Genomic DNA, 14,868 nt, shown 5'->3' on the forward strand with positions numbered 1-14,868 from the left:
AGTGACGTTGTAAGGAGAAATTTGATCTTGATCACCACTGGGGCTCAAAGGGATGATTTTTTTCTCGTTTAATTGCTTTTTATTAGCAAAGTCAATAAGCTTTATATTTAGTTAAAACATAGGCAAAGTAAAGATGTTTATTTTTTCATAAATACGAGATAAGGAGAGGAAAACACAAACGTTTGAAAGAAATAATGATCAGAAGATGCTAGGCGAGAGGAAGAATTGATGAGGGAATGGTGAACTTGCTGTTAGTCTAAAATGTGTGTCAGGTAAACATAAGCTTGTTTACCGCGAGTTTTTTTTGTGAAACTAAAAGCTGAAGTATCAATAAATTAATCACCAAGGTGTAAAAAGTGACCTGTCGAAACTCGACGCGGGAAGACGTAGAGTTGTAGTTGTCTTTTATTTTCTCAGGAATAGTGAAGCGAGCGAAGCAAACTAGCGCTCGCGAGAGAAATGCCTCTAGCGAGTGGATGCCACATTTGCGTAAAGCCATTTTCATGCGTTCTCGCTCGATTCACTGGCTTTATTATCCCTGAAAAGAAGAATAAGAGACAGCTTGTAGTCTAGAGGAAACCTTGCAGTTTAACTGCTGCCGAGCGAGGGAAAAAAGGAGCACCGGTTTTCGTTTCAAGCACGGTTCGACGAGAGGAAATATTGGGTGTCTGATGGATAAGAACACATCGTAAGAGTTTTTTATCTTGTAACTAATAGGCCATTTCCGAGTTGCTGTGAACCTCATTATGAAAGCGAGGCTAAGTGCAACGTTTTCATATGAAAATTAGTTTTGTTTGCATATGAATGAAACTCATTTTCATAGGAAAAACTTGCACTTAGCCTCGCTTTCTTGATGAGGTTCAAAGCAACTCGGGAATGGCTATTGCCGTGTGAGTGTTTTGCTTTTTCTGTTGCTCGGTTATATTTGTTAACGGCTAAGAATAGTGTTCTATTCAAGGTATAGTCTGCGATAGATACCTAACGTATCAGAGGCTCGAAGGTCTGAATTCTTGGACGATGCTGCCCTCTTGCACCCAGGCAACCAGATAAAACCATTATTTGTTTCAAATATGCATGCTTAGAGCTAATATTTCGTTATCAGTAGCGTTTTAATGTATCTTTCAATAAAGGGCATAGATTTCTTAAAACTGTGGTTTGGTGTTTCCTTGCTCTTTGACTGTGTGTTTTCCTTACAACAAGGTTACCTCTTTCATCGCTGCGGCCAACTTCTTGTAACATATTTAAAAAAATACTCGGCTCGATTTCTGACTGTGCGAATACTGAGACAACATCCATCTGTACATAGGCTCTAGATATGGGTAGCCAAGAATGTTCACCTTCCTGCACTCTTTCAAACGCTTGGAATCAGGAGCCATAATCGGGAATGGGGACCGTAAGCGTGGGGTCCACGCAAACCCATGTGTTGCACCAAGTAATTTATTTTTAGAAAAAAATTGATTGTGCCACCCTTTACGTCATAAACTCGCGCCGACGCACGCAAGTCTGCGTGGGTCTACTACCTTATATGGAACCCAGTTTCGGTTTTGCGACAAAATAATACTGTTGAAGACTTTAATGCGAAAATAACAATTTATTGCCCTGTATATGTTTAAGTTCTTCTCTCTGAGCTTACTAAACTACAGCTGTAAACTAAAGCATTGGGGACAACTCCAGGAAATTCTCCTGGTTGAGTAGAAAACACTAAACCTTGCAGTTCAAATATAAAAACATTCTCTGCAATGCTGATAAACTTAGATTTTATTTGAGAAGTCACTTTCAACCATTTATTTCAAATTGGTGATAAGTTCTTGAGGAGACGGGTTAAGGCTGTTGTCTCAAATTAGGCGGAAAAAAATAGTGTATAGTATTAGGTATGGAAATTAGTACTGAAACTATATTGCATAGAATTGGGGTGATAATTGGTCCGGACACTAGAGTGTATAGTATTGGGATGAAAATTAGGCCAAAATCCATAGTCTATAGTATTAGGATGAAAATTAGGCCAAATTCCATAGTCTCTAGTATTAGGATGAAAAATAGTATTAGAATGAAAATGAGACCAAAATCCAGTGTATAGTATTTAGATGAAACTTAGGCTAAAATTCATAGTCTATAGTATTAGAATGAAAATTAGATCAAAATCCATGTGTATAGTATTAGGATGAAAATTAGACCAAAATCCATAGTGTATAGTATTAGGATAAAAATTAAGCCAAAATCAATAGTGTATAGAATTAAAATGAAAATTAGACCAAAATCCATAATGTATAGTATTAGGCTGAAAATTAGGCCAAAATAGTATTAGTATGAAAATTATGCCAAAATCCATAGTGTATAGTATTAGGATGAAAATTAGACCAAAATCCATAGTGTATAGTATTAGTATGAAAATGAGACCAAAATCCATAGTGTATAGTATTTAGATGAAACTAAGGCTAAAATTCAGTCTATAGTATTAGAATGAAAAATAGATAAAAATCCATGTCTATAGTGTTAGGATGAAAATTTAGCCAAAATTCAGTGTATAGAATTAGAATGAAAATTAGGCAAAAATCCATAGCGTATAGTTTTAGAATGAAAATTAGGCAACAATCCATAGTGTATAGTTTTAGAATGAAAATTAGGCAACAATCCATAGTGTATAGTTTTAGAATGAAAATTAGGCAACAATCCATAGTGTATAGTTTTAGAATGAAAATTAGGCAACAATCCATAGTGTATAGTTTTAGAATGAAAATTAGGCAACAATCCATAGTGTATAGTTTTAAGACGAAAATTAGACCAAAATCCATAATGTATAGTATTAGGATGAAAATTAGGCAACAATCCATAGTGTATAGTTTTAGAATGAAAATTAGACCAAAATCCATAATGTATAGTTTTAGAATGAAAATTAGGCAACAATCCATAGTGTATAGTTTTAGAATGAAAATTAGGCAAAAATCCATAATGTATAGTTTTAGAATGAAAATTAGGCAAAAATCCATAATGTATAGTTTTAGAATGAAAATTAGGCAACAATCCATAGTGTATAGTTTTAGAATGAAAATTAGGCAACAATCCATAGTGTATAGTTTTAGAATGAAAATTAGGCAAAAATCCATAATGTATAGTTTTAGAATGAAAATTAGGCAAAAATCCATAATGTATAGTTTTAGAATGAAAATTAGGCAAAAATCCATAATGTATAGTTTTAGAATGAAAATTAGGCAAAAATCCATAATGTATAGTTTTAGAATGAAAATTAGGCAAAAATCCATAATGTATAGTTTTAGAATGAAAATTAGGCAACAATCCATAGTGTATAGTTTTAGAATGAAAATTAGGCAACAATCCATAGTGTATAGTTTTAGAATGAAAATTAGGCAAAAATCCATAATGTATAGTTTTAGAATGAAAATTAGGCAAAAATCCATAGTGTATAGTTTTAGAATGAAAATTAGGCAACAATCCATAGTGTATAGTTTTAGAATGAAAATTAGGCAACAATCCATAGTGTATAGTTTTAGAATGAAAATTAGGCAACAATCCATAGTGTATAGTTTTAGAATGAAAATTAGGCAACAATCCATAGTGTATAGTTTTAAGACGAAAATTAGACCAAAATCCATAATGTATAGTATTAGGATGAAAATTAGGCCAAAATCCATAGTTTATAGTATTAGGATGAACATTAGGTCAAAATCCATAGCCTATAGTATTAGGATGAAAATTAGGCCAAAATCCATAGTCTCTAGTATTAGGATGAAAAATAGGCCAAAATCCATAGCCTATAGTATAAGAATCAAATTAAGGCCAAAATCCATAGTGTATAGTATTAAAATGAAAATTTAGCTAAAATCTATATTGCATAGTATTGGAACGAAAATAAGCCAAAAGTCCACAATGTATATAGTATTAGGATGAGAATTAAACCGAAATCCAGTCTATAGTATTAGGATGAAAATTAGACCAAAATCCATAGTGTATAGTATTAGGATAAAAATTAAGCCAAAATCAATAGTGTATAGAATTAAAATGAAAATTAGACCAAAATCCATAATGTATAGTATTAGGCTGAAAATTAGGCCAAAATAGTATTAGTATGAAAATTATGCCAAAATCCATAGTGTATAGTATTAGGATGAAAATTAGACCAAAATCCATAGTGTATAGTATTAGTATGAAAATGAGACCAAAATCCATAGTGTATAGTATTTAGATGAAACTAAGGCTAAAATTCAGTCTATAGTATTAGAATGAAAAATAGATAAAAATCCATGTCTATAGTGTTAGGATGAAAATTTAGCCAAAATTCAGTGTATAGAATTAGAATGAAAATTAGGCAAAAATCCATAGCGTATAGTTTTAGAATGAAAATTAGGCAACAATCCATAGTGTATAGTTTTAGAATGAAAATTAGGCAACAATCCATAGTGTATAGTTTTAGAATGAAAATTAGGCAACAATCCATAGTGTATAGTTTTAGAATGAAAATTAGGCAACAATCCATAGTGTATAGTTTTAAGACGAAAATTAGACCAAAATCCATAATGTATAGTATTAGGATGAAAATTAGGCCAAAATCCATAGTTTATAGTATTAGGATGAACATTAGGTCAAAATCCATAGCCTATAGTATTAGGATGAAAATTAGGCCAAAATCCATAGTCTCTAGTATTAGGATGAAAAATAGGCCAAAATCCATAGCCTATAGTATAAGAATCAAATTAAGGCCAAAATCCATAGTGTATAGTATTAAAATGAAAATTTAGCTAAAATCTATATTGCATAGTATTGGAACGAAAATAAGCCAAAAGTCCACAATGTATATAGTATTAGGATGAGAATTAAACCGAAATCCAGTCTATAGTATTAGAATGAAAATTAGACCAAAATCCATGTGTATAGTATTAGGATGAAAATTAGACCAAAATCCAGTGTATAGTATTAGGATAAAAATTAAGCCAAAATCCATAGTGTATAGAATTAGAATGAAAATTAGACCAAAATCCGCAGTGTATAGTATTAGCATGAGAACTAGGCCAAAATCCATAGTGTATAGTATAGGGACGCAAACTAGGCCAAAATCCACAGTCTATAGCATTAGGATGAACATTCGGCCAAAATCCATAGCCTACAGTGTTAGGATGAAAATTAGGCCAAAATCCATCGTGTATAGTCTTAGGACGAAACTTCGGACAAAATCTATAGTCAATAGTATTAGGATGAAAATTAGACCTAAGTCTTTAAAATAAGAATGAAAATTAGGCGTAAATCCGTAGTGTATAGTATTAGGATGCCTGCCACCATGAACGTGCTCTGTGTGGTAATAGAATTTACCAGCGATGCTGTTATTGTCGTAGAAACAGCAAACTGCTGTGGAGCTCCAAACTGTAAGTCAGGTACGCCTAGCCCTCCTTTAGCGGGTGTCAAAGTAACAAGCTGACGCAGATCGCTAGGGAGGGGCTCCGTTTGACCGAATAGTGTTGGGAGGAGTAAGTCATCGATCGCCTCTTGAATAGGGTCAACGTATTTTCAAACGTCTCCATAATGTGCATGAAATAGGTTAACTTGGATTTGTAACCCTTCGTGAAAACAGTGTAGGCTGCATGAGGCTGGCCCCTTGCTCAGTCTCAGATAGGGCTTTAATAATAATAATAATAATAATAATAATAATAATAATAATAATAATAATAATAATAATAATAGTGCCAAAAGTTTCCAATTCATGAATTTTTCAGAAGCGATGGTTTATGAAAATTATTTGACATCGGATTTCCATTTAAACACTGTTTGTTCAAGACGTGTTTGCCTACTCGTGGCGAAAACCGTGATAAGGCCTATGCTTGGAATAAATCTTTACTGAGGAGGTGACAACAGTAAAGCAAGCAAAAATCAAACCAAGTTCTCGTTTAATGTTTATTTAAAAAAATTGTTATCGATTGTTGCTATTTGTCAAAAACGATTTTCAATTCTATGGATATATGATTTGCAAAATCATGTATTCATATATAGAGGATATTACATGACTGCGCGGAGATACGAAATTTCTCTTCGAGTGTTGCAAAATGTTTCACGACTGAGCGCAGCGAAAAAGTGAAATATTTTTCAACACGAGAAGAGAAATTTCGTATCTCCAAGCGGCCATGTAATGTTCTGTTTATTATATGAACACCAGTGAAATACCAAATCGATGCAAAAGGCGAAATTTATTATGCAACCATAACGATGATCTGTTCACGTGTGAAGATAACATGTTATTTCCACGTGTGCAGATATTATGTTTTCTCGCGAAAGCTCACTTGGTACTTCGTTGGTGTTTATATAATAACTAGTTAATATCTAAGCTTCGTTGTTAGTCTGATCTGTCTTTATTAACAGACTGCAATTGACTTTGAGCACACTGGTTAACTAATCAAACGAAACTATTTGTAGTACAGTTCTAGTTTCTGGTATAAGCTGAGGGCTAGTTTCTCCTTTTAGAAATACAAAACAACCAATGAACATTAAAAAAAGAAGCCTTTTAAATAGAGACTGGATATAAACAGGGACGCATCGTTTGGGATGAAATGCTCTGTTATACTACAAATAAAAATGTACAATTACTAGGCATATGAACAAGTTAATAGGTGTTTAAGAAGCTACTATGGCGACGGCAACGGCAACATGACAAAACAATTGGGTTTAATGAGAAAAACAAAGGCCCTGTACGTGCGTTTTAAATTTTGGTACATTTCTTCACCGTGCTCGTCCAAACAACAACGTGAAATAACCAAATTCAAGGTTTGTGGAGAACGTGAGTGTATGAAGGTAAATTTTTCATTCTGTCTCAACTTGAACGCTGTTCTCACCTGTTCTGTTACTGGATAGTTCGACCACATTGTACAAGTTGAACGAATTGGTATGATCGCAAAGTGGTAAAAGTAACGCGACCTTATATTTTCAAGCGACGTTTTCGTTGCCGTTGCCGTAGTGTTTCTTAAAGTCCCTGATATCTTGTGACTCTGACAGTCATGAAATTAATAAAAAATATGTTTCTAGCTAGTATTTTCCTATAATGTACCATTTGCTGTACAACTGTTACAGCACAGTTATCTAACATCACTGATTTATATTTCAACAGTTTTACTGTCACGGTAAAGACAAAAAAATTGAGTTCATTTTTCCGTCGCTTACTACAAAGGACGGTAGTTTTTAAAGGAGCACAGTCATGCAAATTTTGCTGTATTTTGAACAAAGCTATACTCAAAATTTTCAACGTGGAACCTCTTTCTCTCACATGAAATTGTTCGTAGCGCACCTTAGGGAAAATATTAACAGATTTCTCCAATGAGAAACAAACTAGAAATCCGTTTTTAGCAAATTCTCCAAAATACACAGGAAGAACTTGAAAAAATTGGCCAACTTTTTCAAGTTGTAATCCATTTCCATCCAAGCCATCCCCAGCAAAAGTTAACAAATACTAGATTTTGCATACTCGCAGGGCAATTGTTAACAATACTGAACCATTATTTTACAGTGCAACGAACTCAACCGGGGCCACTGATAGAACCGACACATTGAAATTTAAAGAAATGTTCTCGTTTTTGATTGGTTTACAAACTACCAAAGCCACACATTGAAATTTAAAGAAATGTTCTCGTTTTTGATTGGTTTACAAACTACCAATGCCAGACTCCTTTGTTGTAAACGTGACCTGTGATTGGCTGATCAATGTTGGGTGGCCCCGGTTGAGTTCGTTGCACTGTAACATTTAAATCGATACAGATATATTTCTCCACTATTCAAAGGCACACTAAAAATTGGTGACACTGCCCTTTAAAACAAGTTGAGCTCCGAAGAACAACGTTAGGTTCTATCTTGAATCACACAGGATCTGACGAGTACAGCCACTGAAAGAAAAAGAATAATACATTAAAGTTGCGTTCGATTGATCGGATTCCGAAATAAGAATAAGCGGACTAGCTGTTAGATTTCTCTTTTTAAACCAATTTGGGAGGCCAATTCTGCAAACTATCGCTGTCACATGAGAATTTAAGAGCCGTCTCGTACTCCAGTAACTCCTAAAATCTTTTATGAGGGATTTCTCGTCATCGTTGTGTGTATTCCTATTCCGGAATAAGGTCGATCGAACGTACCCTAATTAAACTGCTCTCGCACTATTTCATAATTAAACCTTTTATTTAGCCTTAGCTTCACGTTCCAAAATCGTTGACCAAGATGTCCTTTATGGTTTTGAGTTGTAATCTTTGATGCCCAGTTAGAGGTCTCCAAATCGAAGCGTGAAACAAAATTGTTCGGCAAAATGTTTGAACGAAATCAACCATTCATCCAACTTAGAAATGTTAATCCAAAATCATCTAACATACGGTGCTACATTGTCGCACCAACAAAATTTTGTACAACAACGTTGGAACCTTATTTAAAGTCGGGGTTGTGAAATTATCAAAATGTGATTCGTCAAGAACAAGAGAACATGGCGATACAGGTGAGGAGAAAATACGTAGTGATCGCCAAAATTAATTGGGATTGGGACTAGGCAGGTTAAAAGAGAATGCGCAAATAGAAACAGGTTTGGAATGAGGAATGAGTGCAAATAAACATACCAACAAGATTGGGAACAAGTACGAAGCGCGGGCAGGGATTGACGGGAATCACTCTTATCACACCGGGCCAGAAAATAAATGTGGGAGACTGGGGACAAGTAAGAGCTTTAGAATTTCAAAACCAGCCCCTTTGTTGGTTTGTTTGTGCTTCTCGCCATGTATGAAAAGGTCTTCTGGCTTTCCGTTAGAAATGCGATGAAGTCGAAATGCGTCAAAAGAGAGGTATTAACTTTCGCTATTATGATGACGTCACAAAGATTGACAAACGTTCTAATGGGCGCAAACAAGGCAAGAGAACAAATCGAACACTTCTTTAAGGGTGATTTAAACGGTACGACTTTGTCGCAAGCGACAAGCTTACAACAGGCCTACGACACGAATTGTTTCGTGTAAATCAAACCTGCAACTCGCTTACGACTCGTGTGCGTCACAAAAAAATGTCGTAGGTATAGGCAATGCTGAGTGACGAGAGTTGTGTGCGATTTTTTGCATGACGCGAGCAGTGCGCGCTCTAGAAATCGCATGCGACAGTCCTAAGCAAGGGTTGTACCCTCTAATTTGGCCTTTAAGCTCTTCTTGGTATTATAAACTATTAGTGACGTAACAGATAAAATGCGTTCTAATGCGTGCAAAGATGGCGCGAAAAGAAACGAAAATCTTCGGGTTCCTTCTGGAGTTTTCCATCACTTAACACGAGGGAACAGAATGCATATCCAGGATTTTCCGGATACATTAATGTTACTCATCTTCAGCTTTCTCAGCGAAGCAGACTTGTGTCGTGTTGCGCAGGCATGTAGAAGCTGGAGATTTATTGCGTACGACAGCTCTCTGTGGAAGTCAGTGAGCCTCAAGCGCTTTCACAAACTCAACGAAATGTGTTTGATCAAAGTTATTCGATCTCGCATGGTGCCGCTCCTTTACAAACTTAATCTCGGAGGATTTACTTTGTCTCCTAGAGTATTTCACGTTCTTGTGAAGCACTGTCCACGGCTAAGAGTTTTATGTCTGGAGTCCGCAACGTTTGTAGAAGACTTCATGGTTAAGGCGAGTATAGAACAATTATTATTACGAGAAGAAATCGTTGACACTAGAAATGTCCCCTCTGTCAAAAACCTCAATATGCTTTATTTTATTTTTCGAAAAAAAGTTATCGCAAAACAAATTGATCGTTATTGGAATTGAAATTTCACACAATTTAAAGTTCTTCATCCGTCAACCTGGTGGATAAACGCCTACGGCGTACTGAATGAACATAGGTAAAAGTAGACTATTGTGAATTGTCGTGTCGACGTTCTTTGCGCGTGCGCTATTTCATGTCTAGCACTTACGTCACTACAGCTCTGTTATGATGGCTAATCCTTGATTGACGTGAACTTTCATTTGAGTTCAATTACTAATCGCTCTTCCAAAAAGATTTTTGTCCCTCAGTTTTGGCTTAAACTTTTCTTTGCCGTTAGCTTGAAATTAGGCTTTAAAACCACTTTTAAAGAGCGAGATGAAAACTTCGGTTAACTTTTAATCACAGATTAGCGTTAATCGGCTTTCGAACAACCCGGCCCAGGTCTGTCCTTCAAGCTTTTAATATTAGAAATGTATGCTCAATTTCTTGCAGCGGAAATATATAAACCCCCCACACACAAGTTGGCAAGGAAATTTAGCCACCGCAATGTGATTCACGAGCTGACTTTTCGAGCAATAGCCCTTTGCACATTCGCTCTGATGAAAGAGCTTACACTTGAAACGTCAGCTCTCGCATTTCTTTACAAACTAACTCCCTATTTATTCTGCATTCGATTCAGGCGGAGTCGTTTCCAGGCAACCTTACAAAGCTGGATATACGCCACAGCTCAGGTCACCCAAGCGCCTTCAAATTAATCTCGTTGTGTCTCCAAAGTTTGCAGTGTCTTGGGTTGAGTGATCAGTTATTCGCGAGCATCCAGATGGAAGCTGATAAACGCCGAGTTTTTGCCTCAATGGAGGCTGTCAGAATACTCGAGTTCAGCTACTGTTCATTACTTACAGATCTAATGGTACGCTACATCGCTGAATACTGCAGGTGAGAAGAGCTCATATTAGAGATGTGTGCTTAGCGACCTGGCCTTTGAATGGAAGAGAGGCTGGAGTTAACTCCAGCCTCTCTTCTATTCAAAGGCCAGGTCACTAAGCACACAGCTTTGAAATGGGATATTTGGTTCTTAGGTTCGGCTCCTGATAGGAGCACTCGGATCTTTTACCGAGTATGCCACCAGGCTTAAAATATTCCATCACATCATTTTTCCATTGCGCATACAGCTATTTCAATTAACGTTGTCGGTTCAAAGCATGAAGCTAAAAGACAAGACCGCAAGTTTACGTGGGATTTTTATGAATAAATTCATCAAAATCAGTCATGCCTGGAGAAAACAATAGGGTGTAATTAGCAGTACAATGACCTGCACGTGCAGGGATGATTTTGATGAAATTATTCATAAAAAATAATCCCACAAAACATTGCGGTCTTGTCTTTTAGCTTGATTTTAATCCGACAACGTTAATTGAAATAGCTGTATGCCAGACATTGACATTCCTATCCTAGAGTACGCAGGATGTTTGTCTCATGAACCTAGTTTAATGGCCTTAGCTCCCACGAGTCTCCTGTAGCTCAGTCGTAGAGCATCCAAACTAGTAATCGGAAGGTCTTAGGTTCGACTCATAATAGGAGCACTCGGATTTTTTTCCGAGTATGCCTGTGTCATTTACTGAATAATACATCATTCTCAAATGGGATATTGTTGTGCGAATTTTTTAACTACGTGTGCTTTGTTTTTACTGCCTGATACGTTTCGACATAAAGAGCGGTTAAACACAATTTTTGATCAACTTCGATGGTCATTTCAATCGTCGGTGTAAACCACCAGTGATTATCGCTTCGATTTCACGGCGATTAGATTCAGATTTTAAGAAAAGAAAAAATAAATATAAGCTAAGAACGAACCAGTATGAACTCCTTCCAGGCTCGTATCGTTTCGTTTCAATGACGGGTCACCAGCGCCCTTGCCGTCTCCTCCTGTGTTCGTGTTTGCGTCTGTCAGTGTTTGTATGTACCCTTGTTCTTGTGCTTGTGATGTATAATTTACTATTTTGTCTCAAATTATGCCAGCTTATTGTGTAAAACCTCAATTACAGGAATCTAAAATCGCTTTGTCTTCGGAGATGCAACAACATCCAAGGGGAAAGCCTCCCTGTGCTAATCAATAACTGTTCGTCATTGACGTCCCTGGTACTCGACGGCACGAGCGTTTCCGACGACGCTGTAAGGTCAGTTCGCTGGGAGAAGTCGGTTATTTCCGAAGTGGATCTGTCGTGGTGCCGACATCTTACTCAAGACGGTTTGAAATCCATGTTACCACGCTGTCGATTTCTTCGCTATCTGCGCTTATGTTGCTGTGGGTAAGTTGGCAGAAAAAAAAAATGTTTATGACAGAACTGTGAATTCTCAGAATGAAACAACTGAGGAATAGAGAAACCGTGAGACTAAGCGTTCCTGTATTGACGTCACAGCTCTACTATCCCCAGTCTCCCGTATTGAGCGGTATCGTACGCAACCGGAAGTGACATTTGACGCTTTTATATGCCTCAAGCGCGTGGAAGAAAAATTGATCAGAATGTTTTTTTCTCGATTTTCTTACGAGAACAACATGAAAATTTCATTAAGCAAATTAAAAAAAAAATTCCTGCCATATTCACTTTAAACTAGCTCGGTCATGTAAAAAAATGTAAATGCTTTGCTTATGGTGGAAGTGCCCTTAGCTATACCAAGCCAGTTTTCAGAAACTCCACTCTAATGATGGGAAACAAATAATCCAAATTCAACAGAAACAGGTTAAAAATCCTGCCAACTGGCAGGAGGCAAACGAGTTGACTATTTACAAGCGCAGCTGAGGAGTTGAACTCTGGGATACTGAGAACAACTCCAGCAGGTAGCAAGAGCGGAAGTTGACCCGGGAACTCCGGAATACAAGTCTCGCATCCTTATCGCTCGGTCACGCCGCCTCCCGTGTAAGCAAATTAAAGGGAAAGTGTCACGCAAATTTGATGTCATTTCAAATCCCAAAAATGTTTGTCTGTGAGCAGAAACAACGAAATAATTGTCAAGTTTGTTATAAATTTTCACCCCAGTGCAATAAAACTGTCGATTAGTGCCTCTAGTCAGAGACAGAGTAGGCGGGTATGGATTGAAACTTGAAAAATATTAGGCTAATGTTTTTCAAGTTCTCCCATTTTTGTTTCCAAAATGCCCCAGAACAGATCACGAGTTGCTCCTTTCAAGAATTGATGAGTTGATTTCTTTCCTCTCGTCATTCTAGAATTACTCGGCAGCTAATTGAAGGTCTCATTTCATAATTTTCAACAAAAGATGTCAAAAACCCCATGATACTCCCCCTTAAAGCTTTCTTGCTAATTTCACACTTTTTAATTCTCTTCCCACCAGCTACGGTCACGCAATCACCGACGAGGTCTTGAATGCAATGACTCAAGGTCACTGCTCTTCGCTTCAAGTCTTAGACCTCAGTTACAGTAGCGAGGTTACCAACACTGCGCTTGGCCGATTTGTAGTGAGCTGTCCTTCGTTGCTATATTTAAGAGTCTACCATTGTCAGCTTCTTACGTCAGCGTTAATGGATCTCATTCCCAGTGATTCCAAAGTGTTTGTAGTGGCAAACTTTTTTTCGTTGCAAAGAGGAGGTCTCGTAACAAACGTTGGCCCAGAGAGGCCTTGGGCGCTTTGCTCAGCGCCAGTGAACTATTCTCGAACAGTGAGCTTGGATCAGAGCCTGCAACAGGACTGACCCTCTCCCTGGGGTAATCCCCCAGGGGAAAAGCCAATCCTCTAGGAAAACTGCAAAAGGCGCAAGTCGTTGACTTTGAAAAGTCTAGTGCGACCAAAACGTAGGGCTTTATGTATTTTTAAGGCACAGGACAAGATTTTCACAAGTTACAAGAAGGATTCCGAAGTTTTTGTTTAGTTCGAGACGATAGGGAAACGAACATTTTTAAGACGATAAGCTCGTGTAACTATAAAAACAATGGCACTTCTGGTATCGAAGTGAACAATTTACGTGTAAATTACCTGAATAATGCAGTTACTCATTAAATTGCTGCTTATCCTGAGAGAAGCAGTTCGCTACTTTCCAATGCGCTACTTCGTAATGTCAAGGGGGCGAAGAGGGAGGGGAGGGGGAGGGGAGGGGAGGCGGACGAAAGGGCGCGTATCAAACTTTCTCTTTCCAAATTTTCTCTCAACGGAAAATTGCATTTCGAGTTGCAAGAGAAGTACACTAGTCTTCTGCGCTACACAACGTTGCCATGAACGCTGCAGCGTGTAATTCTGCATCCTGTTTTGCAGTTCTCGTCGTCGTCGCCAACCAGGCGTTAAAATTTCCTTGCGTAACAGCACCAACTCTACCGGTGCCAAGCACGACAAAACGCGCAATTTGTACAAAGGTTTAGCGTGATAAGAAGGCTCTAACTCATTTCAAACCAATCTTCCAATTAAACAGGGCCCAGTTGTTCAAAAGATAAGTTAAACTAGCCTCGGGTTAGGGCTAACCGAAGGTTAATTTTTTTAATCGCAGCTTTATTAACTCGTGGTTAATATAGCGTTGCTCAAAGTACGGTTAATGAGCCGGTCAGTCAACCTCGTGTTAGACGCGGCTAACCTGAGGTTAGAAACCCATAATACTCTTTTCGAATACTGTTGCCATGGTGAGCAAGTGGGCGCTTGTAATTTGTCGTGGGTTCCGTCAACGCATCCAGTTACACAAGGAAATCCTCGCGAAGATAGAACTCGTTTTTAATTGTGTAACATTCGTCGTTTGTAGAAGGCCATGTGATAAAGCGGGGCTGTCTCGCAATCAGGGCACAAGACACATCGATAATTACTCTGGAAACGGTGGGCTTATCCACACCGAAGGTGTTGCCTATAAAGTGAAGGAAATTTCCACTAGCGTAGAACCTGAGGGCAATTAAAACATGGTGGAGCGGCGGTAAGGGCGTGATTTGGTCGAGTGTTGCGACTTACATCGCCAGCTACAAGATTGGTAAAAATAAAACAGACCCTCTAAATCTCCTTTCTCGTCGCCCCAGGCCTAAATCGCAAACCAACAAGTTCGCCATTTTTATTTTTTGTTTAACCCGAGGTTAGCTATTTAACCCTACTCGCTCAGTGGGTTAAATTTAACCCGCTCTTTAACCTGATGTATGTGTTAACTTTCCGTCTAACAACGCAACTAACCTGCGG

At 37.7% G+C, this 14,868-nt stretch overlaps 2 protein-coding genes across 3 annotated transcripts in view; one reads left to right on the forward strand and one right to left on the reverse strand.

Moving 5' to 3' along the window:
* Nucleotides 1-5,877: 5,877 nt before the first annotated feature.
* LOC146454383 (anthrax toxin receptor 2-like) overlaps nucleotides 5,878-14,868 on the reverse strand; it is a 38,992-nt gene continuing 30,001 nt past the window's right edge. For both annotated transcript variants that reach the window (XM_085095453.1, XM_085095452.1), the window contains exon 19: nucleotides 5,878-7,874. In XM_085095453.1, coding sequence (XP_084951579.1) covers nucleotides 7,848-7,874 — 27 coding nt within the window. In that variant the 3' untranslated portion in view covers nucleotides 5,878-7,847. The remainder of the gene's footprint in view (nucleotides 7,875-14,868) is intronic.
* On the forward strand, nucleotides 7,920-13,744 carry LOC146454384 (F-box/LRR-repeat protein 12-like). The gene is made up of 4 exons (XM_085095490.1): nucleotides 7,920-9,632; nucleotides 10,388-10,644; nucleotides 11,754-12,017; nucleotides 13,060-13,744. Exons 1-4 carry the CDS (start codon nucleotides 9,201-9,203, stop codon nucleotides 13,415-13,417), a joined length of 1,311 nt encoding a protein of 436 aa, XP_084951616.1. The 5' UTR covers nucleotides 7,920-9,200; the 3' UTR covers nucleotides 13,418-13,744.

Source organism: Pavona decussata, unplaced genomic scaffold (genome assembly GCF_977016875.1).
Source record: "Pavona decussata unplaced genomic scaffold, jaPavDecu1.1 SCAFFOLD_302, whole genome shotgun sequence".
NCBI lineage: Eukaryota > Metazoa > Cnidaria > Anthozoa > Scleractinia > Agariciidae > Pavona > Pavona decussata.

Excerpts from the sequence above, each read along its gene's own strand:
- LOC146454384 (XM_085095490.1), top strand. The coding sequence starts at position 9,201 with ATGCGTTCTAATGCGTGCAAAGATGGCGCGAAAAGAAACGAAAATCTT. Across the intron at positions 9,633-10,387 it reads TAGAAGACTTCATGGTTAAG|GCGGAGTCGTTTCCAGGCAA; the intron begins GCGAGTATAGAA and ends CATTCGATTCAG. Across the intron at positions 12,018-13,059 it reads CTGCGCTTATGTTGCTGTGG|CTACGGTCACGCAATCACCG; the intron begins GTAAGTTGGCAG and ends TCTTCCCACCAG.